At 48.0% G+C, this 27291-nt stretch overlaps 3 protein-coding genes across 6 annotated transcripts in view; all 3 read left to right on the top strand.

The window, feature by feature from the left end:
- The first annotated feature begins 231 nt into the window (after window positions 1–231).
- Window positions 232–13633, top strand: elp2 (elongator acetyltransferase complex subunit 2). The gene is made up of 21 exons (XM_086014721.1): window positions 232–401; window positions 492–570; window positions 1001–1071; window positions 1152–1293; window positions 2779–2856; window positions 2931–2995; window positions 3070–3139; window positions 4389–4538; window positions 4628–4711; window positions 4913–5013; window positions 6455–6583; window positions 6745–7092; window positions 7174–7243; window positions 7303–7398; window positions 7890–7947; window positions 8602–8674; window positions 9318–9501; window positions 9627–9748; window positions 9830–9972; window positions 10747–10860; window positions 10979–13633. The coding sequence occupies exons 1-21, from the start codon at window positions 270–272 to the stop codon at window positions 11127–11129; spliced, it is 2460 nt and encodes an 819-aa protein (XP_085870847.1). The 5' UTR covers window positions 232–269; the 3' UTR covers window positions 11130–13633.
- Window positions 13634–15316: 1683 nt separating this feature from the next.
- Window positions 15317–25127, top strand: galnt4 (polypeptide N-acetylgalactosaminyltransferase 4). The gene is given in 11 exon segments (XM_086014926.1): window positions 15317–15491; window positions 17966–18354; window positions 18908–19077; window positions 19508–19697; window positions 20532–20717; window positions 20879–20996; window positions 21087–21263; window positions 22694–22825; window positions 23479–23589; window positions 23836–24048; window positions 24051–25127. Coding segments are annotated over 10 exon segments (1767 nt in total). The 5' UTR covers window positions 15317–15491; window positions 17966–17992; the 3' UTR covers window positions 24159–25127.
- Window positions 25128–25954: 827 nt separating this feature from the next.
- galnt12 (UDP-N-acetyl-alpha-D-galactosamine:polypeptide N-acetylgalactosaminyltransferase 12) overlaps window positions 25955–27291 on the top strand; it is a 42168-nt gene continuing 40831 nt past the window's right edge. For all 4 annotated transcript variants that reach the window (XR_015082041.1, XR_015082040.1, XR_015082042.1 and 1 more), the window contains exon 1: window positions 25955–26659. Coding sequence is in view for 1 of the 4 variants with exons in the window: in XM_086014289.1 (XP_085870415.1) it covers window positions 26307–26659 (353 nt within the window). In the remaining 3 variants the exon portion in view is untranslated. The remainder of the gene's footprint in view (window positions 26660–27291) is intronic.

The following is a 27291-nucleotide window of genomic DNA, read 5'->3' as shown; positions in this document are numbered from 1 at the left end:
TCACAGTCGTTATTTAATTTGTATTCAGTCTTTTTGTTACTAAATGTTTTACTAAAAGTTGTACGTTGTGTATTTCATTTAATTTTGTTTTGGTGTGCGTACTTTTTTTTAATCCTTTCATTTCATTACTTTCTTTTATTGATGTTCTTTTCGTTATTAGGAATTTGTTTTCTTTTCAATAACTCCAGAGGCGGAACTGTTGTCTTATATCTCGTGTTGCATCACGGCCGCCCTCAACTGTGACGCCATCTCCTTTAGTCACCGGCGTCATGGCGGCGTTCAGGCTCGAAACATGCCATGTCGCATGTTCGGCTAACAGGACGCCCAACGTCGTGTCTTGGGGCCGCGGAGGGACCCTCGCCTTCGGGACGTGTCACTCCGTAGCCCTATACGACCCCCAGGTAGGGAGTAAAGTCATTTTGGCCCCCGATTTCTACAACTAACTGACAATCTGCGAGCTGAAAAGGCACCTTCTGGGCTTTCTATGATAGGAAAGAAGAGTTTTGTCGATGCTCAATGGCCACACAGCAAGAGTAAACGCAGTGCAGTGGGTCCACAAAGAAGATGGTGGTGAGTTTGTTCAGAGAAACACACATATGACGACTCCGGTCCTCGAAGGCCTCTATCCTGCGTGTTTTTGATGTTTCGCTCCTCCAACACCCCTGAATGAAATGAGCAGGTCATCAACAAGACCGGAGTTGCCCACTCCTGGACCTGGACGACTCTTAACACGCCAAAGCTTCTTGCTAAGGTGTCTTATCGCTCTCTTCCATCTAGGGGGCGATGTCGCATTGTTATTGGTAGCTGCCATTAAAAGAGACATTTTGCATTTTTACACAATTTGTAACAATTGTAAATATGTTCTGAGATTGGATTGGACACATTTTGACCAATTTCTAATTAATGATAATTTTTTTAATGTCTATTTTTTTTTTATATAAAAACTTGTAACCTCTGTAAACTGTTTAAATAAAAAACTGTTCCGTTTTTCAAACCGCAGCTCCCGAGACCCACTTGGTCTCAGGAGGCTCGGACAACCGCCTCCTGCTCTGGTCTACTCAGAATGGCAAGGTAAACCTGAGGAGCCAAGGAACAGGATTGTGTTGTTGTTCCCGCCACCCCCTCTTTTTTTAAGACTCAGTTCTGTGCAGTTTGTCCAGTCGGTGGAGTGTCAAGGCCACACGGGTGCCGTTTGTGCCGTGGACGCCCTCTACTCTGGCGCCGGTATTCTGGTGGCCTCTGCGGCGGCGGACTCCAGCGTCAGGCTGTGGCTCTGTGGTGACGCAAATAAGGGTACGAGCCTAACAGTGAATACATAACGATAGTACTGTAACAACGTTTTTGCCTCCCTCTCTTTAAAATTGTTTAAATATCCTGTCTTAAATGAACAAAGTAAAATAAAAAAAAAAAGGTTTCCCTTAACACTTGAAGGGCTAAAGCGCCTGGCTCAACAGCTCCCCAACACCTAAGGTCACTTTTGGAATTACCCTTGAAAACCTGATGTTTTCCCAGAAATTCAACACTTCACTTCACACTTTAACACAAAATAATTAATATATCAGCCCCTGTAGCAGACAGAAACATAATTCCAAAAGAATTAGAGATCTTAGACATGTGGCTTTCACACAGGCAGAGTTTATTATTATTGACTGTTTCAATCAAAGATGTAAAAATAACATGTCAGTGCAAGAGAAGCACTATTTTAATTTTTGAAAAATGGAGTGGTAATTATTATCCTCTATTCTGTTACAAAGACTTCAATATCGTCATTGTCTACAAACCATATATCACGTTCCAGTGGTTCCACTGTTTCAAAGTCCACAAGCGCGTCGTCTATATATCACTGCCGTTACTTATTTCAGAGCTCCCGGCGATCGACGGTGTCCGCCATTAGCCTACAGCTCAAAAAAAAATCGGTGACATCCTATCACGCGGGACCGCGGATACACAGATACGCGTGACGTGATGTGTACATTCTGATGCATTAAATTGGCTAAGAGACGGAGAATTGAGTTGAAAAAAGACACAGACGTATCCGCTTTCCCGGCTTTAACCCATTAAAGCCTCAAGCCTTATCTTAACCATACATCACGTTTGGCTGGTTTCACAGCTTTAAAGTCAGCAAGCGTGTCGTCTATATCACTGCCGTGACTTGTAGCAGAGTCATTCCAATAATGTTCATCTTGTCTTCTTATTTGTTAAGTAATTTTCAAGTTTCTTTAGTTGCGACAATGACAATGATCTACCTGAAGAGAAAACTCTCTTACCGTACTGACAGTTTCGGCTGTCACTGCAGCCTTCCTCGGCGGTTTTTAGACACGTCACGTGAAAGTGTTGGCGGCTCCGGGGGAGGCTGCAGTGACAGCACAGTAAGAGAGTTTTCTCTTCAGGTAGATCATTGTGGCAACAAAAGAAACTAGAAAATCACTTATAGCAGAGCTCTCGCGATCGACTGTGAGCCCATTACGCCTCGAAAAAATTCCGGATATCCTCCGACAACTCACGACACCGTCACATGTATATTCTGATACGTTTCATTGGCTAAGAGACTGAGAATTGGGATTAAAAAAAAAAAAAAAAAGGCGTATATGCTCTCCCGTCTTTAGTGGTAGAAACGTGGTTATGCGCTCCCGTCCTTAATGGGTTAATAATACAAGTAACAGTCATTTCGAAATGCATTTTATTTTTACTTGGACTGTCATTCTGTAAAATATTATGCAAATACCTTTTCCCGCCGCGCCACATATAACAAATGTTATTTGTGTTTGCTTTCTCCAGCCGAGTGCCTCCACTCGCTAACATTTGGCGGCGGGTTCGTGATGGACGTCTCCCTGGCCCTGCTGCCAGGCACCAAAGGTACGGCGTGCACAAGTTGTGCTCATTATTTCCCCTACTTGTCATACGTACGCTGCAGCTGTCTTCCTTCGCAGTTCCCGTTCTGGCCTGCGGGGGCGACGACTCTCGCGTCCACCTGTACGTGCAGTCCCGGGAGAAGGTGAGCTCACGCTTGCTTTTCATTTGGAGTCTAATGAAGGAAGTCAAGTTTGATGTCTAAAAGTCGCTCCGCAGAAGCTGCAGAAAGTCACGACGCTGCAGGGACACGAGGACTGGGTGCGTGGCGTCGCCTGGACGTCCGTAGGTCAGTTTTGACCCGATGCCTAAATGGGCAGCGGTAGAAATGGAAAATAGACAAATGACTTACAGCAAAAGTAAACGTGGTCAAGTATGCTCTATCTGCCGAATCGGGCTGCAGTCCATGTTAAAACAATCAACAGGCTTGACTTGTTTAACTCTTCTTGTAACTATCACGTTACCAAACAAAGCTACAACCAGCAGTTGGCAAAAGTAAATCCAGCCCATATTTTGCTGCCTAAACGTGCGGAATCAAGCATCCATTCTGGCTGCGGCCCAAAACAAACCCTCATTAACTTTAATCGCACAGCGTCACCCATTGACAAACAATAAAGACCTCCTCCTTGTCGCCAGCCTTTTCGCAGGCGGCCAAGCGTCACTTTTGGCCCCCGTCGCCGTTCATCACCACGCCCGAATGAGGCCAGCGGTCGGCCCAGCAAACATCGCTCACGCGCCGACGAGGCGCGGCCTGTTCGTTTTGTTTATCGCCTGCCGCCGGGTATTTATTACCCCGCTCATGTGTCATGGTTCTCCGCGTACCGGCAAGGTGTACTAATACTTCTCGCACTAAAATGAGTACAACTTGTGATCGGCTATAATCTGACGGCAGACACTGTATTCGGTCTCAAGGACTTTTTACGATTATCCATTGACATGATTACTACTGCTGTTACCTCTACTAGACAGCTCTAACCGCAAGTATACCCAAACAGCTGCTACTGTGACTACTACGGCTAAAAGATGAGTTTTTCAATAAAAAGCGAGGAGGAGGGTGCCCAAAAATGTTGAGGGCTGAAATGATTCATCCCAATGACTCCAAATATATCAACGCACGGTTAACAGCCAACTACACTGTCATTTGTCATCACTCACTAGGCTAGGCTCCGCCTTTTTAAAGCCACACACAGTCAACATCATAGCTACGACAATGTAGAACGTGAGAATGGGGACCCCAAGTGGGCACAAATAATAGCCCTCCCTCACATTCACTTTATTCTGTTGTGTGTTGGGATTGCCGTTTATCAATGGAAACGTTTTGTGTCCGATTCATCGATGGGATAATCCCAAGAATACTTGATTCTAAAAATATTCCTTTCCTCAATTGTTTACTAAAAAACAAATCATACATAGCACTTAACGGTTAATAAGGAATATGTGAGGGATGACTATATTATTCATGAGCTTGCGTCTCCAGTCAATGAGACCGGTCCGACTTGCAGCCCATCAACTTGACTCCAATGCGTGCCTTTGCGCAGGTGGCGAGCTGCTGCTGGCCAGCTGCTCTCAGGACTGTCTCATCCGAGTGTGGCGGCTCCGCGCCAAGTCCGGGAGGGGCGACCAGGACGACGGCGTCATCAAAATGAAAGAGGACGTTTTTGTCGCGACGGAGCAAGAGGAGGACCGAGGCGAGCCACGCATCGGCGATGCTAGTCAAGGCGCTTCCGGCTGTCTTCGGGTTGGCTTCTTTAATAGTTTGTGCGTTTTGCATCGTCAGTGTTTGCAGTGGCTCTGGAAACGGTCCTGGCAGGACATGAGAACTGGGTGTACGGCCTTCACTGGCAGCCTCCTTCTTACAACGGTAAGGACATATGAAGGACGTGAGGAGAGAGCTCTATTTAGTCAGGTGATAGGCTCATTGGAAAAAAAAAAAAAGTGCTCTGCTGCCATCTTGTGGCGTCTATAGGCAATCGCTTGCGGATTTTCGCTACTCGCGGTAGGACTCGTCGCCGTTGGGCAAGCCGAAATGTCACGTCGTTGGCGTTTGTGTCGCCCCCCGCAGGCGGCGAGCGGCAGGAGCCTCTCGGTTTGCTCTCAGCCTCCATGGACAAGACCATGATCCTCTGGACCCCCGACCAGGCTTCTGGAGTCTGGACGGAGCAGGTGAGAGTGTGTGCGCCCACGACACAAGCGCAGTGGACAGTGGGAACGCAGACACTGGGCTGTCGCGCACACACACACACACACACACACACACACTAACAGTGGCTTAAGAGCTCTTGATCCTCTCCAAGCATCATCCTCCTGTCAGTCACTTTCTCTCTTTCCCCGTCTGTCTTTCTCTTTCCTCTCCTTTTGTCTCCCTCTCCCCCTTTTACCCCCCTCCGCAACCTCATCTCCCTCCCGACATCTGCCGCTGTGCCGTTGCAGGGCTAAATTTAACATAAGCTTGGACAACCACAAAGGAAAGTGCTCTCGCCGCCATCTGCGCCCCGCAGCTTTATCTTTTTTCACATGCCTTCAATTTGCAGCCTCACACAAACTCCACACACGCCACGTTGCTGCAGCGGCCCGCGTTTTCGCCACCCGCAGTCTCCTCCGGGATCAAAGATTTTGAGGTTTTTGATTGATGGCGCCCAGCGGTCTCTTGGCCAATCACGTTTGCGCCCCTTCAATTTCAAAACAACCCAAAGAGCGATTAGCAGCCCGAGCGACGCACAAAGGCGGCCGGCGTGCAAGAAAATCATGATGTGGCTGTTTGAAGTTCAGTCAGGTGTGAACCATCTTTACACCTCCGTTTATATATGTGCATCAAACACACACCACACGCGCACGCGTTTGCTCCTCAAACAAGAGGCAAACGCTTTGAACCGACTGGTGCCTCGTTTGCACACGCAGCTTACCCTCGCGCGCGCGCGCGCGCGCGCGCGCACGCACGCACTCGAGCGTGCATCAAAGGCGCGCTGGCGAATTGAATTTCAAATTAGCATTTTGTCTCTTTTACAACGGCGAGCTCATAAAAGGCCTCGGCTCTTCTTGGGTGTCCCCACCCTCCCCCGCCTCGCTCGACGGCGCGCTAGCGCGGTTGGAGATCGAGACGTGCTAATGGGGTGAGGCGCTAATAAACAAACTGACTGCGGTGGGACACGGCCACACTTGGGAGGCCTTGTTTGTCAAGGCTAGCTAAGTTGTTGTCCTGCTAGCTCGTGTCTTACGTCACAATGCGAAACAACAAAGCGCTTAAGCTAGGTATGAAACTGCAAGACTTTTTTTCGACAGGCCACTTGTGAATGTAAATGCTTGTTGGTCAATATTTTGTTGAAATAGTTCAGCCTTAACTTGAAGTTAGCCACTGTAATACTTGACGGTGTAAAAGCTAAAATAAAGCGAAACCCTTTCACCGTAAATGCCGAGGGAACAGAGAGAGCTCACCTGCTCACTAGCTCTTATGCTACACGCTATTCCCATTAGCATCTTTTTGGCCACATGCTACCTTTGTCACAAAACGTTATGCTTCCGCTTTCTGGCTAACATGGCACTATTTCTCCAAATGTGTTTGTTTTTTTTCCTCCACGAATGGGGTTTGTTTTGTTTTGGCCACCAGGTGCGTGTCGGAGAGGTGGGCGGCAACACGCTGGGCTTCTATGGCTGCCAGATGAGTTGGGACGCTTGCATGATCCTGGCGCACGCCTTCCACGGCGCTCTCCACCTTTGGTGCAAAGACGCCGGCTCGGTACGTACCGTAGCGCTGCTTTGTGTGCCGTCAGGTCGCCGCGGCAACGCCCCGTTGAGGGATGAAGTTCTCACCCGCCGGGCGGGCACACACTGCCGACGCCACTTTGTGCACAAACATTGAAAAGTCCATTTAGCGTTTGCACGTCCCCTTGACGGCAGGGCGAGTGGAGGCCCGACGTGGTGCTGTCAGGCCACTTCAACGCGGCGCAGGACCTGAGCTGGGACCCCGAAGGCGAGTTTATCATCAGCGTGAGCTCGGACCAGACGGCCCGCCTCTTCACGCCGTGGAGGACGGCGCCGGAGGGGCGACCGCGCCCCAGCTGGCACGAGGTGGCGCGGCCGCAGATCCACGGCTACGACCTGCAGTGCCTGGCCGCGCTGGGCCGCTTCCGCTTCGTGTCGGGCGCCGAGGAGAAGGTCCTGCGCGTCTTCCGGGCGCCGCGCAATTTCGTGGAGAACTTCGCCAACATTTCCGGGGCGTCCAGGGACGAGCTGCTGGCGTCCGGCGTGAGGGTCCCGTCGCACCCGCTCGGAAAATGTACCGCGTTGTAGCGGGCGGGCCGGACTGATCCGTGTTCCCCTCGGCAGGACTGCGCCCGGCTGCCCGAAGGCGCCAGCACGCCTGCGTTGGGATTGTCCAACAAGGCCGTCTTTCAAGGTCAGATTTCTGCCATTTCGGCTCTGGCCAGTCGGAACATCTTTGGCTTTGATTGACAGGTGATCCTGCGGCAACCAGCAAAGACGGCGAGGCGAAGTTCAGCAGCGTCTCCGACCAGTACCAAGAGACCCACTTCCACCCCATCAACATGACTGGTACGCTTACAGAGAACTGACCACCACTACTTCTACTAACCAGTGGCGCTACTGTAATACTACTAATTCTACTACTACTACTCTGAGGTCAGGGTAGGTATATACGGTACAGTTATATACACGGGTACTACTACCGCAACTCTTTACTATCATTATCACTATTACTTGAAGTACTTAGCACTTTGTAGTATTTGTAGCAGCCATTAGCTCTAGTACTATGACTAATTACTACATTTCTCACTACTACCAGTGGCACTACTAGTACTACTACCACTACTAGTCGACTTTATTCCTCAGCAATGACAGATCGAGCAAAATGTCAGCTCAATGAAGAGGTTGTACACACACACACACACACATATATATATATATAAATAATAATAATAATTATTATTGTTTTATTTTTTTAAATATGGATGACTAGTCGACTCATGTTGACTGACGCACTTATGTGCCGGTGCTCCCCTGACCGCGCGTATGCTTGTTTATAGAACCTCCACCGGAGGATCATCTGCTGCAGAACACACTTTGGCCCGAGGTCCAAAAACTGTGAGTATCACCCGGCCTTTGCACTTGCGCCTGAAGCTCCTGCTACTTCCTGGAACAAAAGGCTTCCGAACGCAAAATCTTAGCAGTGGAAATTCGTCAACCGTCTCTCAGCCCAGAACCTACAAGTCATGTGACGGCCGGTCGAAGCCTCGCAGCCAGCCAGCCAACCAACCTCGACTGGTTAATGCAGCTGACAGGTTCCCTTCCCCCTTGTAAATGTCACGTCCATTTAGACGGACCGCGGAGCACATTTAGCACAGGCGCCGATTGGAGCCACAAGCTCCCAAAAAAAAAAAAAAAAAAACCCAAACAAACTTAACATTCTCTCGGGCGACATCAAAATGACTGATGACTTTTCCTCTTTTTAAAGGTTTCCATTGCGGCAAGATGGAATTGTTTGTTTTGCTTTGGGCCCCGAGGCTTAATTGCATGTGAAAATGATGCTCTTGCCTCATTTTCATCATCCACTTGCTGCCATTTCCTACACACACACACACAGTCCACTCAATGTACTGCCTCCGATTGTTAATTCCATTCACAAGTGGTTTTGCCATCAACATGACATATGGCGGCCGTCGGTTGCCTCGCTTTGACTTGAGTGCATCATTTAGCGCGCAATATAAACGGCGGCGTGACAAATTGTCCTTTCTCCAGGTACGGCCACGGCTTCGAGATGTTCTGCCTGGCGTCCGACAGCGGCGGGACGGTGGTGGCGTCGGCGTGCAAGGTAACGCACCCGACGTAGCGCTACTTCCAGACGCAGAAGCATGCATACTTGTGTAACTAAAAACAAACAAACAAAAAAGAGCAAGGTTTTTGTGGTTCTAAAAAATGAGACCAAGTTGGTTACCAAAACGTTTGTCTCACGTGATCACAAACTGGGGATGTGGCTGTGTTCAGAATGAACCAATCACATTCAAACTCATGGTCAGAGGGAGTCGCCAAACCTCCCTGATTAAAGGTCAGATGTTCAAGTAGGCTTTTCTTGACATTTTGGTCTCTTTCTTTTTTTTTTTTTTTTCAGCTCACAAAAACCTGGCATTTGAACAGGGGTGTGTAAACTTTATATGCATACTGTAGGTCAAAAATACAGGCTCTGTAATGTACTGAGGTACAAAAATCGAAAGGATTTTTTACCATCAATTATATCCAGGTATGTAAATGGTGCAAAAAAAAAAAAAAAAGGAGCAAGTAAGGTAGTGTAATACCCTCGCTTGAGGGCAAGGAGAGCCACAATCGCGATTCACTTCATCCATTCTTTATTTTCTCTTCGTAAACTGCGCTACAAGCAAGGACTCGCAAGAGGCCTTCCCGCCGAACCGTTTTTTTTTTTGTGTATTTTTTTTATTCATTTTTTTTTTTGGTGACAGGCGTCCAAGGCGGAGCACGCCTCGGTGCTGCTGTGGAGCACCAGCACGTGGCGCCAGCTGCAGGCGCTGCCGTGCCACGCCCTCACCGTCACGCAGATGGCCTTCTCGCCCGACGCCGCCATGCTGCTGCTGGTCTCCAGAGACCGCACGTGGTCTCTGTGGCGCCGACAACAGGCTCATCCAGGTACTGCGCTAGGACCACGACTCGACTTCTATCGCTCCCACCAGTGCCGTATAACTGCTACTTTGTGAGCGATGCTGTCACTTGCTGCTTCACCCGTCGCCGCGTTTGTTGCCGTGTGCGTGCAGAGCCTCAGTATGGATTGTACGCACGCACTACGAAGGACACGTCGGTGCACGGCCGCATCATATGGTCATGTGACTGGAGTCCCGACGGCACATACTTTGTGACGTCCAGTCGGGACAAGAAGGTGACGTCGCGCGACATCGACAGCATCAAGCGCGGCGCGGCGCGTCACGGCGTCACAGTACGTACTCTGCGTGTACTCCAGGTGCTGGTGTGGGGGCCCTGTACAAAGGACGAGCGCGGCGACTCGCTCGCTCTTGCTGAGGTGAAGCCGTGCTCCTCCATCTTGGACGTGGGCGATTCTGCTACGGCCGTCACCTTCTGCCCTCAGCTCTGCTCGGACAACAGGTACACACACACGCACACTTCCTTTAATATTATTACTAATAGATGTTACTTAATAGATGTTTTCCGGGAAAAAAAAAAAAAAAAATCTTAGTACATAGGGTATTTTTTAAATGTATTTGCTAAACATTTCTGCCATTCAACTAACAATTTATACTACTTATGCTAGTTCTGCGACTACTAATACTAGCATTACGAGTCGTAGTTACTGCTAGTACTCTGCTTGGACAACGGGTGCACACATTAATCCTTTTGTGTGTAGGTAAATGCTTTTGGAAACGATGCACCACCCCCATACCTTTTGATTAAGGTATTTTAAGCATTTTTAAAGTTAATTTCAATGTTTTAGAAAGCTACTTCTTCTTTCTTCTCCTTGCTTTAAACTTGTGTCATTTTGCTTAAATGTTGGCAATGTCGCTTCTTTTTGTCATTTTAGTAAGAGACTTTTATTCTCTTTGCCTTGCCTTTGACCACAGTAGCGATTTTGCCGGCTCAATCGGCACACTTGCGTTAAGCCCGGTTTGTTCACAAGTCATCGGTAGGAACGGCAACCGGGTCAGGCTGTCAGCATCAAAGTATGCAAAGGGCAATTTCTGTCTATTAAACTGTCTTTGAAAAGTAATCTGATATGGGGGGGGGGGGGCACTTGAGCGCTGCTAGCCGCTAACGATGGAGCCGCCGCTAAACGCTGGCAACGGTGTTGTTGTTGTTGTTGTTGTTGTTGTTCAGCTTGGGACGCTTTGTTTTTAAGCATCTCTTCATCTTCCTCCTCTCCAGTTACCTGCTGGCCGCGGGACTGGAGTGCGGTCGGATAATTGTGTACGGGTGGAGGCCCGACGGAGATCCTGCCGGAGGCCAAGACTGGATCAGATACGGAGAAACGGACCCTTCGTATCCTTCCGCCAGACTTGAGAATATGAAATATTTCGGTCCTCCTGTCGCAGCGCGTTAACAGTACTCTCGCTGTACTTGGCAACCTTGTCTTCCTTCACCGTGCGCCGTCCAACAGGCAAAGTCACACTCTGGCCGTCAAGAGGCTGCGCTGGAGGCCGCGGGCGGGCCGGGCGGGGGTCCCGGACGGGAGCGCCTGGCGGCAGTTGGCGAGTGCCGGCGCCGACCACGCTGTCAAGATCTTTGATATCAACACAGAGGGTCTTTAGCGCCACCGTCGTGCACAAATAACTATAACAAATCAATTTTTTTTTTTTTTTTTTTATAATTTCCATCCATCCATTATCTCCCGCTTATCCGAAGTCGGGTCGCGGGGGCAGCAGCTTCAGCAGGGAAGCCCAGACTTCCCTCTCCCCAACAACATCTTCCAGCTCTTCCGGAAGGATCCCAAGGCGTTCCCAGGCAAGCCGGGAGACATAGTCTCTCCGGCGTGTTCTGGGTCGTCCTCGGGGTCTCCTGCCGGTGCGACGTGCCCGGAACACCTCACCAGGGAGGCGTCCAGGGGGCATCCTTATCAGATGCCCGAGCCACCTCAACTGGCTCCTCTCAACGCGGAGGAGCAGCGGCTCGACTCTGAGTCCCTCCCGGATGGCCGAACTTCTCACCCTATCTCTAAGGGAGAGCCCGGACACCCTGCGAAGGAAACCCATTTCGGCCGCTTGTATCCGAGATCTTGTTCTTTCGGTCGAGAGTGAGAGTAGGAACGTAGATCGACCGGTAAATTGAGAGCTTCGCTTTTCGGCTGAGCTCCTTCTTCACCGCGACAGATCGATACAGGGTCCGCATCTCAGGAGACGCTGCGCCGATCCGCCTGTCGATCTCCCGTTCCATCTTACCCTCACTGGTGAACAAGACCCCAAGATACCGGAACTCCTCCACTTGGGGCAGAATCCCATCCCCCGACCCGGAGAGGGCACGCCACCCTTTTCCGACTGAGGACCGCGCTCTCAGATTTGGAGGTGCTGATTTTCATTCCGACCGTTTCACACTCGGCTGCGAACCGCTCCAGCGAGAGTTGGAGATCGCGGCTTGAAGAAGCCAACAGTAGCACATCTTCTGCAAAAAGCAGAGATGCAATACTGAGGCCACCAAACCGGACCCCCTCCACACCTCGGCTGCACCTACAAATTCTGTCCATAAAAGTTCTGAACAGAATCGGTGACAAAGGGCAGCCTTGGCGGAGTCCAACCCCCACAGGAAACGAATCCGACTTACTGCCGGCAATGCGGACCAAACTCTGACATCGGTGGTACAGGGACCGGACGGCCCTTATCAGGGGGCTCGGTACCCCGTACTCCCGAAGCACCCCCCGCAGAACTCCCCGAGGGACACGGTCGAGCGCCTTCTCCAACTCCACAAAACACATGTAGACTGGTTGGGCGAACTCCCATGCACCCTCGAGGACCCTGCTGAGGGTGTAGAGCTGGTCCCCTGTTCCGCGGCCGGGACGAAAACCACATTGCTCCTCCTGAATCCGAGATTCCACCTTTCCGACGGACCCTCCTCTCCGGCACCCCTGAATAGACCTTGCCGGGGAGGCTGAGGAGTGTGAGCCCTCTGTAATTGGAGCACACCCTTCTTAAAAAGGGGGACCACCACCCCGGTCTGCCAATCCAGAGGCACCGTCCCCGATGTCCACGCGATGTTGTAGAGACGTGTCCACCATGACAGCCCCTCAACATCCAGAGCCTTTATGAACTCCGGGCGGATCTCATGCACCCCCGGCCGGGGCTTTGTCACCGAGGAGCTTTTTGACTACCTGGGTTACTTCAACCCCAGAGATAGGAGAGCCCACCTCAGAGTCTCCAGGCTCTGCTTCCTCAGTGGAAGGCGTGTCGGTGGAATTGAGGAGGTCTTCGAAGTACTCTCCCCACCGACCCACCGCTCGGGTTCAGATCGGGGGGGGGGGGCTTTCCTCCCAATCACACCTCTCCAGGTCTCACTGTCATTGCCCACGTGAGCATTGAAGTCCCCCAGCAGAACGATGGGAGTCCCCAGGTGCAGCGCCCTCCAGCACACCCTCCAAGGACTCCAAAAAGGGTGGGTACTCTGCACTGCCGTTTGGTGCATAAGCACAAACAACAGTCAGGACCCGTCCCCCCACCCTCAGGCGGAGGGAGGCTACCCTCTCGTCCACCGGGGTAAACCCCAATGTACAGGCGCCAAGCCGGGGGGCAATAAGTATGCCCACACCTGCTCGGCGCCTCTCACCCTGGGCAACTCCAGAGTGGAGGAGTGTCCAACCCGTCTCGAGAGGACTGGTACCAGAACCCAAGCTGTGCGTGGAGGCGAGCCCGACTATATCTAGTCGGAACCTCTCAGCCTCACACACCAGCTCGGGCTCCTTCCCTGCCAGAGAGGTGACGTTCCATGTCCCAAGAGCTAGTTTTTGTTGCCGGGGATCGGACCGCCAAGGTCCCTGTCTTTTGCCGCCGCCCAGCTCACACGGCACCCGACCCCTTTGGCCCCCTCCCGCCTGTGGTGAGCCCATGGGAAGGGGGACCCACGTGTCCCACGTGTCCCGGCCGGGCCCCATGAGTGCAGGCCCGGCCGCCAGACGCTCGCCATCGAGCCCCACCTCCAGGCCTGGCTCCAGAAGGGGGCCCCGGTGACCCGCGTCCGGGCGAGGGAAAACGTGGTCCATAAATTTTTGTCTTCATTAGGGGTCATTTTTTAAAATTTATGCTGACCAATAAACAACTTTTTTTACGTGCTCTGTCATCCTGTGCAGTTAGTCAACAGTAGAGGGGGCATTGTGTTGTGTTTGTAATTGGTCCGCAACATTTTCAAAAGGTACTACCGCTGTGAAGAGGCAGGACACGCACTTGTGCTGATTTGTTGTTACTGTGGGATTTACTGAAACGATTGCGTACTATCCACTTCTTAAAAGAAAAAAAAGAAAAAACGTCCCTCATTTGCTAAAAGCTGGGCATCAGAAGAGACGCACAACATTAATGCTTGACCGAAAAATATAAGTTCAATAGTGCGTTTTATTTTGAAAAGGCTTCATATCAGGTGAAATATGTTTTAATGTGATACCTGCTCGTAAATTTCTGATTTGCAACACAGTATTTCAGAATATTCCCGCAATCACCAAAATATATAGTATCATTAACTAGAGCCAATTCGGGATTTGTTTGAACTTTTTGGGGCACCAAATTATGCGTTGACCAGTGTTGTTATTGTCCCTTTGACCCGTTCCAAATGCATAGCGCCGCCTTGCACAATGGAGGTCAAGGCAACCGTTAAAGTTGAGTTGCGACTGTTGTGTAATGTGTGTGCAAAGTATGTACTTTAGAACCATCAAATGAATACTCACCCACATGACACCCAAGGACAGCCTGAGCAACAACACAAGAGAAACGAGAGCTGTAAACCTGCGAGAGAGAAAAAAAAAAAAAAAAAAACTTTCAAGGCCTTCTTTGGCACTGGACGCTTGGAGGAATGAGGTCAGCGCAGGGAAGGAGGAGGAAGAGGAGGGGAAGGAGAACGAGAGAATGAAAAGGGGAGGAAAAAAGAGGTTGGCGTGAGACCAAACAGTGCAGGTGTCCGCCTAACGACAACAGGCCACGCCAAAGGAACTCGGTCCGTCATGAGCAGGACCTCGACTCTCCGGGAGACGCAAAGCAAGCCTAGAATGGCAAACAAACACACATCAAGGCTGTTCATATGTGTGTGTGACATTGTTGATTCATGCAGCGCACAAAGACATCATTCAGTCCTCCTGCCGACAACCAAAACTAAAAGAAGCAACATGACGTCACACTCTATTGCCTAAAAAGTGTGAAATGGCAAGACACATATATGGTATATATTACCACTCGCAATGTTTAATGTAACAATATATGTATTTAGTCTTAGCAGAATAAAGTCATATTTTGATACAATACATATTTTGAATTAATATTTTTCCAGAAAAATACATCATAATCTTGGAGAACAAAATAGAGTTTTTGGCAGAAAAAAATATCTTTAACGAATGCGTTTTTCCATTTACCAGGGGAAAAAAGTGTTGGCAGAAGAAAAGAAGAAAAAAAACATTTTTAAGAAAAAAGTAGCTTTTCCCAGATACATTTAAATACTTTCCAGAAAAATGTCGGATCTCAAGAAAAAAAACACTTAAAGAGAAAGAAGCTGCTTGTTTTTTTATATGTATATTTTCAAGGAACAAAGTTGTAACTTTTACAGAGAAAAGGTTAGAGTCTTATGACAATAAAGTAGCATTTTCCCCCCAAAAGTCTTATTTCTAAAAAGAAACGGATATTTTTTTTCAAGTGAATGCAATACGCTTGTGTACAATTTACATCCAATCCGAAGCAAAAAACAAGGCATTAAAAAACGTCATTTCAAAAGATCTTATTTTGACAGACTAGCGGAAGCGCTTGCATGGCGCTTTCTGACTTGACGCCGGCTATAGCTGCGAGTAGCGTGAAGCAGCGGGAGGATGTAGGCGACGTCCGCTGACATCTGCACGCCAGCGGTTTCTTTCTCCCGGAGAGCCGAGGACGACAAACAACAACCGCGACGGCCGCGGAAGGACGCTTGGACTCATGTGACTGGTGTTGGCCGAGGTAGGCGACGTTGACACGTTTGTCTTCCTGAACAAATGCGTCGTTTCCTCCCTCCTCGAGCAGAGGTGGCAAAAACTCTCGCTGTCTGCAGCAGAAAGTTGAACAAAAACCCTGAAAACAAACAAACAAAAAATACCCTTGCTAAAGTAGAGGTAGTGATTCGACTTGAGTAAAAGCTAAAAAAGTATAGCCTCGTAAATGTACTCAAGTACAAACTAAAATATAAAAATGTTTAATATTTAAATCGAGCAATTAAAAAATGTACAGAAACACAAAGTAGTGTCCTACTTTTTTTTTATTTTTTATTTTTGACTTGAATGTTGCTTGCATTGAGAAGTACATAAAAATCATTGGACACTATGAAACATAGTTTCCATAGCTTTGCTAATGTTGCAAAGTGACCAACAAAAAATGTTGAAAGTTGAAAATAATATACAGAATACACATTTGTTTTATCAGATTCGACAGAGACACTGGCGGTTTTTGGACTGACGCACTGGCTGCAAATCCTTCTTAGTGCGGACAACGTGCAAAAAGTCTCCTAAATAAGGCGGCGGATCGGGAATATCTTGCTTCTCCCAATATCTGCAAGAAAAGTCAAGTCAGAGCTATGTTATGAAATACACGTCTTTGAAGATAATTGCTGAAAATGTGAAAAGACTAAGAACTATGTCGTCCTGAATTTCATTATGGCAATTTTCAGACTCTTTGGAGCATGGCTAAAACAGTGCACAGTGACGCCTTGGCCATGAGTCACCCCTCCCTCTTGACCTTTAACCCTTTAAACAGATATATTGTCTTTGTCTGTGTTATCGACGGCAGCCCGATGCAGTAGCAACCATTTTTTTGTACCCAAGATCTGAATTTGGCAATCAAAATCTATTTCTAATCTATTTACATTGTTTCATTTGTACACAATTTTGCGATGTTCCCAAAAAATGTAACAAGCCTATTTTGACAAAGTAAGGAGTTGGAAGTACAGAGATCAGTTTTCAGTTGTCAGAATCGAGAAAGTATTTGCACTTGGCTACTTCCAACCATTGCAAACTCTCCAAAGCGATCAAGTGATTCGATTTGAGTCGTTTGCATGAAGACGTCATGGGTTATGCCCATATGTTTTATTTACACTGATGTTTGAATGATGCATGTTAAGCTTGGTGGCAGAGTTCTATAAATAGACGTGAAATTGAATTTTTAATACTTGCAACTGTTTTGTGGGCGAGCGAATTTGATGTTGGCGCATGTTTGCTCTGCTGTGTGTGTAGCAACCCGCTGGCCCAATGAGGAAATGAGCCGGGCCCCCTTATTAGAAGGCTGCACATGCAGTCGCCGCCGATGAATTGTTCCCCAAAAAAAAAACTCCACGAGCAGCGTGTTCTGCTGGAATCTGCGGAAACCACGCGGCAGTGAACGCATCTGTCAGGACCAAACGCACATCTTATGAACACTGAATTTCTTAGCCGGTAATTACGCATTCTTACGCTAACGTTAGCATGTGCATTTCAATCCGTCCGACCGATGAGCGGCTAGCAGCGGCTGTGGTATCTGCTCAACATCAAAGAGCTTGTATACATTTTTAAAAAATGTTGAAGTGTTATTTTTGGAACGCTCACCACTAATTGAACGTGGCGAACGCCAGCGAGCGAGGGGAGGATTTAGAATGCACGTCAAGTTGTCAGCGGGGCTCGCAGCTATTGGATGTTGGAAGGTGTCGCCAGTCAAAGGGCCTTTTTGTGCTCTGGCGTCTCCATTTTGTAACCTCGAGACGCTCCCTGGCGGGGGTCCAACGTGGCCTTCTTCCTGTTTGCTCCCAATAATCTGCCAAGCATGCGATACAGTGGATGTGTCAGCCACGGTAAGCTAAGGAGAAAAATGCTAACAATGGCCCTAGAAGGAATAAAAGGGTGAATTTGAAGCTCACCACTTTATGCCTCAAATGTAAAGAAGGGAAAATAGGGCAGGCCTGGAAAATATAATCAAGGATATTTTTTCACAACTGGTGATTTTTTTTTTGGACTCTTCAATAAAAAAGGAAAATGCAAATTGTGTTATTCAACACTTGGAAAAGAGTGTCACTTCATTGAAAGGAAAACCTTGTATGTCCAAATATGGTCAATTTCACCCTTTTTTCGTTCAATGCTTCTTTGTAGAAAGGAGTTTGTTTTTATGCGGATTCCTCTCTGCGTATTTAATTTTCCTTTATTCATTGCATGACTCATGGCTCAAAGACATTTGAAAAGGAGTCGGGGAGATGATGTAACACATTATTTAGCTTTTTGTGAAGTCATGAAGACTTTTGCTGCGCGTTTGCCCAGCGTCGCTCGCTTTGGTCTCGCTCCCTCGCTCCTCCTCGCGCCCGCGTTACTGCTCAGCCCTCCCCCCTCTGCTCGCCGAGGAGCGAAAGCCAATCGCATTGGCTCAAGCGGGCGGTTCCTCACTCAACTTTGGCTCTCCGCCCCCCCCCCCCCCCGCAGGATTTCCTCTCCCCGCAGCCGGCTGCCATGAGGGGGCGCTGCTCACACAAACTGGCTGTGCTGGCCAAGGCCTTCTTCCTGCTGTGGCTGCTGTGGCTGGGCTACCTCTTCCTGGTCCTCTCGCCCTCCTCCCCGTCGTCCGGCGACACGCCGGAGCTGGGGAAAGCCGCCGCGGCCGAGCCGGACGCCGGCAAGCCGGCCGAGCCCGTCTACGCCAAGCCGGCGCCGGACGCCGACGCCCCGGGGGAGTGGGGCCGGGCGGCGGGCCTCAACCTGAGGCCGGACGAGAAGGCGCAGGCGCAGGACAGCGTGGAGCGCTACGCCATCAACATCTTTGTCAGCGACAAGATTTCCCTCCACAGACACATCAAAGACAACAGGATGCCCGAGTGAGTGAGTGAGTGAGTGAGTGGGGAGCAGCTTTCGGAGAGCGTCTCAGGGCGATGCTTTTGAGCAAGGCGTTTGCGGTCGCCGCAGGTGTCCAATCCAAAGTCAAAACCCTGCCACAGTACTCGACCGGCAGGCTCATGATCTCATTTCACTCCAACCAAACAAGAACCTCGTTGATTCGGTGCTATTTTTAATGTTAACTAGTCAAAAATTGAAGTATTGAAGTCATAATGCAAAACATGTACGGTCAGTCGTCCTTTGAGTTGAACTCGATTTTCCGGTATTGCCAGGCTGCCAAAACAAGATCTGAGTTGAGCTTGATAACAAAGGTGGCGAAGCTCCTTTTGTGTCCTGGGATGTTTTTCTCCCCCCTCCGCCCGCAAGTCGACTTTTTTTGTTTACTCTGCATCTTTGTGTGCTCTGCTGCGGTATGCCGCTCGGCACCGCCCCCTTTTTGGCTCGGCCTAATGGCTGCCATCTGGCCGCGGAGCGAGCCGGAAGTGCGAATCACACTTTGCCCCAAAAAACGATTGTGTGTCCGCCGTACCTCAGGTGCCGCGGCAAGCGCTTCGACTACGGCCGTTTGCCCACCACCTCTGTCATCATCGCCTTCTACAACGAGGCCTGGTCCACTCTGCTCAGGACCGTCCACAGCGTCCTGGAAAGCACGCCCGACGTCCTGCTCAAGGAGGTGATCCTGGTCGATGACTACAGCGACAGAGGTGGGACTCTTAAAAGTGTCCAAAAGCCAAATCTAAGGCAGATAAACGCAGCATCCGGTCTTTCGAATGAACGGGCACGCCAAGTCTACTCCAATGTTTTTTATCTTTAAAAATAAAAGGCTAAATAATGGGTCCATTTCGCTCCGGTTGAATTCCGAACAAAGACAGCAGCGTTTGGGAATGGCATAAATTCAAAATGACGAGAAGTGCTGACACGTTGTTCTATGCTTAGTAATATCCATCCATCCATCCAAACATGATCTAATTGTTATGCTACACTAATATTGGCAAAATGGGCGCACATTTGGCCGTGTCATGTTATTGGCACCGACAGGGATATAGCATGAAATATTGATGAATCCAATGAATTCCCTATTGTCGTATAAGTAACATCCGTCTGCTGTTTTTCTTTTGAAAATGTTTTTATTAGGGTACCTGAAGACCCAGCTGGCCAAATACCTCAGCAACCTGCAGCGCGTTCGCCTCATCCGCACCGTCAAGCGCGAGGGCCTGGTCCGGGCCCGTCTCATCGGCGCCAGCTACTCCACTGGCGACGTGCTCACCTTCCTGGACTGCCACTGCGAGTGCGTCCCCGGCTGGATCGAGCCCCTGCTGGAGAGGTGGGTCCGCGGGTCCCCTTGGACCACTTCCAAACGACACTTCCGTACACGCTGGTGCAGCGAGCAATTCTTGGATCGGCCTCTTTTTGACACTCCAATAATTTGGCTATTTAATAGGGGTGCGACGAAAACGGATTTGAATCAAACAGTCGGTTCTGGTTTGGTCCTCGAATTGTGAGAAGTGAGAAGAAAAATGCACTCTTCTGTGAATCATATCGTATCCCAGGTATCGCGATACGTGCCAAATTGGCTTTTATTGGAAAGATGCACACCCTGAAGGTATATATATATATATATAAATATATATATATATATTAGTGCTGTCAAGCGATTAAAATGTATTAACTAATTAATCGCAAAATTTTCCGTAGCTGATCGTAATTAATCGTATTTTTCAACTACAGTTTTTTAGGAAGCTTGGAACCGATATTTGCTTGAGCAAAATCTTGGAATTAATATATTTTGATTGAAAGACATGTTTTTCCTGTAAAATATAACTTTTCAATGATACACCAAAGACGTACAACTAATATGCTATTTGAATTTGGCTTTTCAAAGTGTACAAATCATTTTCGATTTCTCCAACGAGCCGCTGAGCACCTTTTTAAAAGTAAAACTCTGAGTAAAAGTCTATCTTTGCGACTTTGGGACTTTCCGCTAAGTTTGGCTGCAAAGTGAGCAGAGGTCAGCTGCCACAGGAAATCAATAAAGCGGAGTTAACTCAGTTAATTTTTTTTTTAATGCGTTATGAAATTTTAATTCATTTCCAAAGTAGCTGAATGCTGTCGCTCCCCTCTGCTTTTGTCCCTCGCTCATCGTTTGCTCTTTTTCCAGGATCGAGCAGAACCCCCGCACCATCGTGTGCCCCGTCATCGACACCATCGACTGGAACACTTTTGAGTTTTACATGCAGTCGGAGGAGCCCATGATCGGGGGCTTCGACTGGAGGCTCACCTTCCAGTGGCACGCTGTGCCCGAGCGGGAGCGCCAGCGACGCAAGTCACGCATCGAACCTCTCAGGTCACTTTTTAAATGCCGTGCCGTGCCTTGCCTCTTGTTGACAACTCACGCAGCGAAATTAGGAGATTAGATTTCATACAAAATAAGAGTGTGGGAAAAAAACAAAAAAAAAACATAAAAGTTAGCGGGATGTCATACCCCCGAACTCTTGTCCTTGCTAGGTCCCCGACTATGGCGGGCGGCTTGTTTGCGGTCAGCAAGGCCTACTTTGAGCAACTCGGCACTTACGACACGGGCATGGAGGTGTGGGGCGGAGAGAACCTGGAGCTCTCCTTTCGGGTCAGCGCCGCCTCCCGACCGGCGCCGCGGCCCGTCGCCGCGCGTTCGGCGTTGGTTTGTCAAGGCTGCGGCGTGTGCGACATCCCTCAGGTGTGGCAGTGCGGCGGCAGCCTGGAGATCCACCCCTGCTCCCACGTGGGCCACGTCTTCCCCAAGAAGGCGCCGTACGCTCGGCCCAACTTCCTGCAGAACACGGTGCGGGCGGCCGAGGTGTGGATGGACGACTACAAGCAGCACTTCTACAAAAGGAACCCGCCCGCGAAAAAGGTGCGCAACCGCCAGCGTGAGGGTGGCCAGAAAAGGTTCAAATGGGGGAACAGCTGCCTGGCGGAGCCCCGGACGGATTTTTATTTATTTTTTTGCTCAGTGGGAATTTCAGCCTTTCGAAAAGACATTGAGCTCACAAAGAATGATCTTTTTTTTTTTTTTTGCACAGCGGCCGATGTAACTGCTCAGTGGACCAGGTATGCTAATGCTAACAACAAAGCTAACTCAACTTAACTGTACACATAGAGCTCTTTAAAAACAACTCCAGCTCCAACAAAGGGCTGCGCATGAATAACAATTCAACATACAACAGAGAGGCCATTTTGTGAGCTGAAAACAAAGGGCAGAATCGAAAGGAAAAAAAAGTAAGTTAAAAAAAAATGTGCAAAAATCTGAAAATAAAATGAGTACAAAAATAAATGCAAGAAAATGCAATATCTTGGGAAAAAAAAGTAAATAAATGTAATAAAATGCAATATATTTCCAAAAAAAAGTCAATAAATAAGAATGTGCAAAAATTAGAAAATAAAATGAGTAAAAAATAAGTGCAAGAAAATGCAATATCTTTAAAAAAAAAAAAGGAAATGAATAAAAATTAAAGTCCTGTCAAAGCTCATCAGATCAGACTGCAATCCAAACAGGTAAAAGAACATTTTTAAATAAAATAATAAATAAATGAATAAATAAATATATAAATAAAAGATACAAACATAATAGTATAAAAATTACAGTATAAAAATAACATCATACAAAAGAAATAAGATTAAAAAAAAATATAAAATGTTGTTATAAAAATTCATTACATATAAATAAAATAACAAAAATATAATAAACATCATTAGAATATCAAATGATAAGAATATGTTTGACTATTCAAGGTATTAAACATTGTAAAGCAAAAATTTAAAAAAGGGTCCAGAGATCCAGACTTCCTTTGAAATCCAAAAAACCAAAACATCGGGGTGAGACTGGAAGTCATTCATTCATCAATTTCACAGCTATGACAGGTCATAAATTAGGCGCGGGATGTTTTTAGCCGAACCGATTTCAGTCAGTTATACTTTGGCTCTCAAGGGCAAAGTATTTGTGGCCAACCACTTCCTCGTTCCTGCAAGTGCGCAAGCACACAAAAAGGGCGGCGTTTGTCTAAGCAATCAAGATAACGCGTGCGACGTTTCAGGTGTGGGCGCAAAATGTTTACACTGTGACTAACTGGCAGGAGGCAGCTCCACACCTTTGCAAACACGTTCCGCGTCCGCGTCCGCGTTCAACGTTGACGCGAGCTCGGCGCTGCACCACTCGCTCAACGTGCGCTTCACATTCACTTCCGTTGATCCCAAAACAAAAATGGAACATTTGCTGTGCGATGACGATGACGATGATGATGATGATGATGATGATGATGATGATGATGATTTTGGACCCGGCAGGAGAACTACGGCGACATTTCCGAGCGGCTGCAGCTGAGAGAGCGGCTGCGCTGCAAGTCTTTCCAGTGGTACCTGACCAACATCTACCCGGACCTGCACGTACCCGAGGACAGGGAGGGCTGGCACGGAGCGGTGAGTGGCCAAAAGAGTTGGGCTGACCTTCTTTGAGGCACCACCTTTTTTTTTTTTTTTTTTTTTTTTTTTTGGATGAATACGTCGACTATCAAACAAAACGCTGTCTTGGTGAGCCAAGGCAACTGTTGGACGATTTCTGCGGATTTTACTTTTTGATCTTTCACCGTTATTGTTTAAAGGGGAAAAGATCTTTTTTTTCATGTTCCCAGCAGGCCCACTAACGTCACATGAGTTACGCAGCAAAATGCACCCCTTTTTAGCCATCTCAGCGGGCGGCCATTTTGTCACTTCTGTCGACCGAAAATCACATCACAACTGCTCAGGGCTCAGGCGCTGACCAATCACGGCTCAGCTCTAGAAAACAGGTGAGCGGCTGCGATGTCATTTTTGGTCGACAGAAGAGACAAAATGGCCGCCCCCGGCGATGGCCAAAAACGTGGGGATTAACTCTTATTCCACAAAGGCAATATTTATCAGAATGTTTTGTTTCAACTAGTGGGCCTGCATAGAACATATTCTTGAAAAAAAATACGTTTGGGTCGACTTCCACCGTAATATTCACGTGTATGGAATTTGTCCCTGTGGAATGTGTCGGAATTTGCTTGCACAAATGCTTTTCATCCCTGATTTTGGATTGTCCTCCAATGAAGGTGCGCAGCTCGGGAATCCACTCGGAGTGTCTGGACTACAACGCGCCGGATCACAATCCCACCGACTCGAACCTCTCGCTGTTCGGCTGTCACGGCCAGGGAGGCAACCAGGTGACGCGCTCGACCTATGTTGGGAGCGTGATCAAGTGATTTGGCTAGCTAGCTGGATTGGCGGGGAAAGGGGACTTGTTTTTTTCCAATTCTTGACATTTTACTCATTCATGTTATTATTGTACGTTTTTGCACTTTCAACACATTTTTGCCGCTGTTTTGGTTGGCTCGAGCGGATTCTGGGGCATTTCCATTCCTACGGCAAAACGTGAGTGTCTGACAGTTGCTTGCCTCTACCCGTCTCAGTACTTTGAGTACACGTCCCGGAAGGAAATCCGCTTCAACTCGGTGACGGAGCTGTGCGCCGAAGTGGGCGAGGGCCAGTCGGCCGTCGGCATGAGGCACTGCCCCGGCGACCGCGACGCCACGCCGGCCGCCATCGCGTGGGACTTCCGAGACGTAAGCGGCGGCCGCCTTCTCACCGTCGTCCCATCTCTCTCTTGGTCTCTCATTGCGCCTTTTGTGGGTTTTGTTTCCCTCCCACCAGGACAAAAGCATCTACCACCCTCAGTCGGACAAGTGCATCACGGCCTACCGCACTCCCGAAGGCCGCGCCGACGTCCAGATGAGGCCCTGCGACCCGCTCGATAAAAACCAGCAGTGGAAGTTTGAGCGGTAGACGCCAGAAGCCGGAAGAAGTGACTTTTGTCGGTCGCTCTCTCTCTCTCGACTATCGGGGGAAAATAAGAGGATTCGTTCCCGTTTCGTGTTGTTTTTCTGCCCCTCGTGTGCCGCAGAGATGGAGAATGTTGACTTTTAGCCGTCGTGTAGCATGGAAGTGCCTCTGGAAAACTGTCAAGCTCACAAAGCGCCTGCTTGCACCAATCCAAACCAGCAGGGGGAGCCACCCGAGACAAAACGTGATTTGCGCTGTTACCACTGAGAAAATGTTATGTCTGCGAATAGCGAAAATCCGCATCTAATTGACGCCCACTATAAAAGCCTTGTGAAAATAAGCTAATTTGTGGGTTTTTGTTTACATCCCCCAAATTTGTTAGGAAAAAAACGAGGATAAACCACCGATAACTGAGAGAAAATCACATACGTTATTCCAAATGTTGACAAAGTACTTAGATGGTGAAGGTGTTTTTCGTGTAAAGCAGCTGTTTCCTAACACCACATGAGAGGGAGCGGAAACCCTCGCGTCCTGACCAAACGACACCTTTAACGCTAACAAGTGCAATTTTTTTCCTACGAGAATGACCCGTACTGAATCTCTGTGCCTTTTTGAAATGAGGACCTAACGCGTCTGAAAATGTCATGCCTTTTAAATGTGATGAATGGAACGACAACATGACTGTTGGATGACTGTAGTCGCTGTTTGACTTTAAACTCGCCTCTGCTGGACGTTTTCATGTCTGACTGTACTTGAAGTGGATAAGGAAAATGGAGAAATGTCAGGTGGCTTTTTTTGTCTTTGGAATATTGTCCTTGGGTTTGAGGGACAAAGTTGATGTAAGCGCTCCTGAAACTACTGATGCAATGCAGGGATTACGTGATTTGAAGGGAAGGAATTAAAAACTTTTTAGTGATTGCAATTGTATGTTGTCTTGTTTCATGTACTTCTTAACTCACTTTGAAGGAACTTTTAGTTCAATCAAACAGGTAAACTTTGCAAATGCGAGGACACCCCCTTGTTTCTATTTCTTGAATTTTGCTTTTATAGCCATACTAGTGGGTTTGGAATCAGTATTCCCAGCCGGAAGATAATGTACATTAATGACATATTTGCTCCGTTATGACTATTACACTGGCACACAATTTTTTTAAAATTAATTCAATCAAATTAATATGAAATGTGACGATTTATAGATAAAATACAACATTTCACAAATATGGAGCTGCTATTGTAAAATGTACACAGTTAAATTGCTTTTCAGAATATTAATAATGGAATATATATATATATATATTTATAAATAAAATACAAATATTGCTACTATAGCAATGTACGGAAATCAACAGTTGTGCTTCTCTAGGATGTTGTTGTCCTTTCGTCTTAGTGTGCTTCAAAATAAGTCCCAAAACAAATGAATCCAAAGTTACGGTTAACTCATCAAAAACGATACAAAAATCAAGTGTTATGATTTATTGATACATTATAATACAAACATTTGGCAAATTTGAAGCGGATATTGTAAAACGTAAACAGATGGTCTGGGTGGACCATGCCACAATTATTCCTCGATTAACTCGAATAAAGTGTAAAAACTAAAAAACTGATTTTATGACCAACCGTTATAATGAAAATATCAGACATTTTCTTACATTAGGTAAGAGAAATCTTTCAAAATAATCAACAAAAAGCACAGCGTGTTTTATTTCGAAATACAGACGGAAGCTAAACTACCGTAGTCTATAGGACACTGTCGAGAATTGCGTCCATTGACTAAATCTCTCGCCAAAGTTAGAATTGACCTCGACGGACTCATTTCCTCGTGCTAAATAACCAATCTAGGTGGCTAATCCGGGTAAATAATCCCTGTTGGCTAATCCATTTATATTTGTCTCGTTGTTCGAATGAATGGAGTCACGTAGGTGCGAAGAGGCGAGCGAGCAGGAGCAGGAGGAGGAGGAGTAAAAGCGCAGCCGATGAAGCCGCAATTAGTGCCTTGGCGGCTGGCCAAGCGACTCGGGTCCCTCAACGAAGCTGCCGTGCGCTAGCCAGAGCGGCGAACGCCTCGCTTGGCTGAGGCCCACCGGGAAGAAGTCACGACATGGCCTCCTGTCGACCGAAGCGACTCAAACTTTTCCTCAGCGGCGTCGCCTTGCTGGCTTTCCTTTTCGTCTACTTGGGCGACTTCCCCGCAGAGCTCGAGCTGGCCGACGCCGACGTTGCCGCCAAAGAGCCACGCGAGGCGGGAGAGGAGCTGGACCTGAAGAGGCCGGTGTACGAGAAGCCCCCGCTGGACCCGGACGCCCCCGGGGCGCTGGGCAGGCCCGTCAAGTTGACGCTGAGCGCCGACGAGCAGCGCAAGCAGGAGGAGAGCCTCGCCAAGCATCAGATCAACATCTACGTCAGTGACATGATCTCACTGCATCGACGCCTGCCCGAGAGGTGGAATCCGCTGTGAGTAACTTTTTTTTTTCTTTTTTTTCCCCAAACAACGCGCGGAGAGTGTCACGCTGAGTCAAAAGCCAACCATGTCCTTGCTGAGATTAGAATACCAGGCGTTCATACTACAACTTTTTGTTGTGTGAATGCTGCGACTCGAGCATGCGCATCAAAACTTGTTCCTTTTGTGTGAATGCTCAGTCAAGCGTTGACGCGAGAACTTGTATTGAGTGTGTGAATGCCAAAAGTCAAGCACACTTAAACGTGTCCTTGTTTCTGCTGTGTGAATGCCCAATCTAGCGTTCACAAGAACTAGCTTTGATTGTGAGCCCTCAACCTGTCAATGTTGACATTCATACAAAAACTTTTGATTGTGTGAATGCTGCCACTCCGACAGTTGCACTGTGCAGTGAGCCATTAACGTTGAGCACCTTTTCTGAATTTGAGTGTTTTGCTGTGCGCTAAAAAATGCGAAAGCTGAGAGTCGAGCCTTGGCACGACATGACTACCCACATTTGGCCCAGTTATATATCTTTAATGCATTGAAAGAAATCACCAAATGAGACACGATGATCTTTTTTTTGGTTTGTTTTTGATTCAACCTGCTATCTGACCTTTGCGTCTAATCAAAGTCGTCACGCCCTCGC

Source organism: Filicampus tigris, chromosome 18 (genome assembly GCF_054856515.1).
Source record: "Filicampus tigris isolate MCC_2025a chromosome 18, RoL_Ftig_1.0, whole genome shotgun sequence".
Classification (NCBI taxonomy): domain Eukaryota; kingdom Metazoa; phylum Chordata; class Actinopteri; order Syngnathiformes; family Syngnathidae; genus Filicampus; species Filicampus tigris.
Note: the sequence above shows the minus strand (reverse complement) of the source record. Positions and strands in the feature narration are given on the sequence as shown.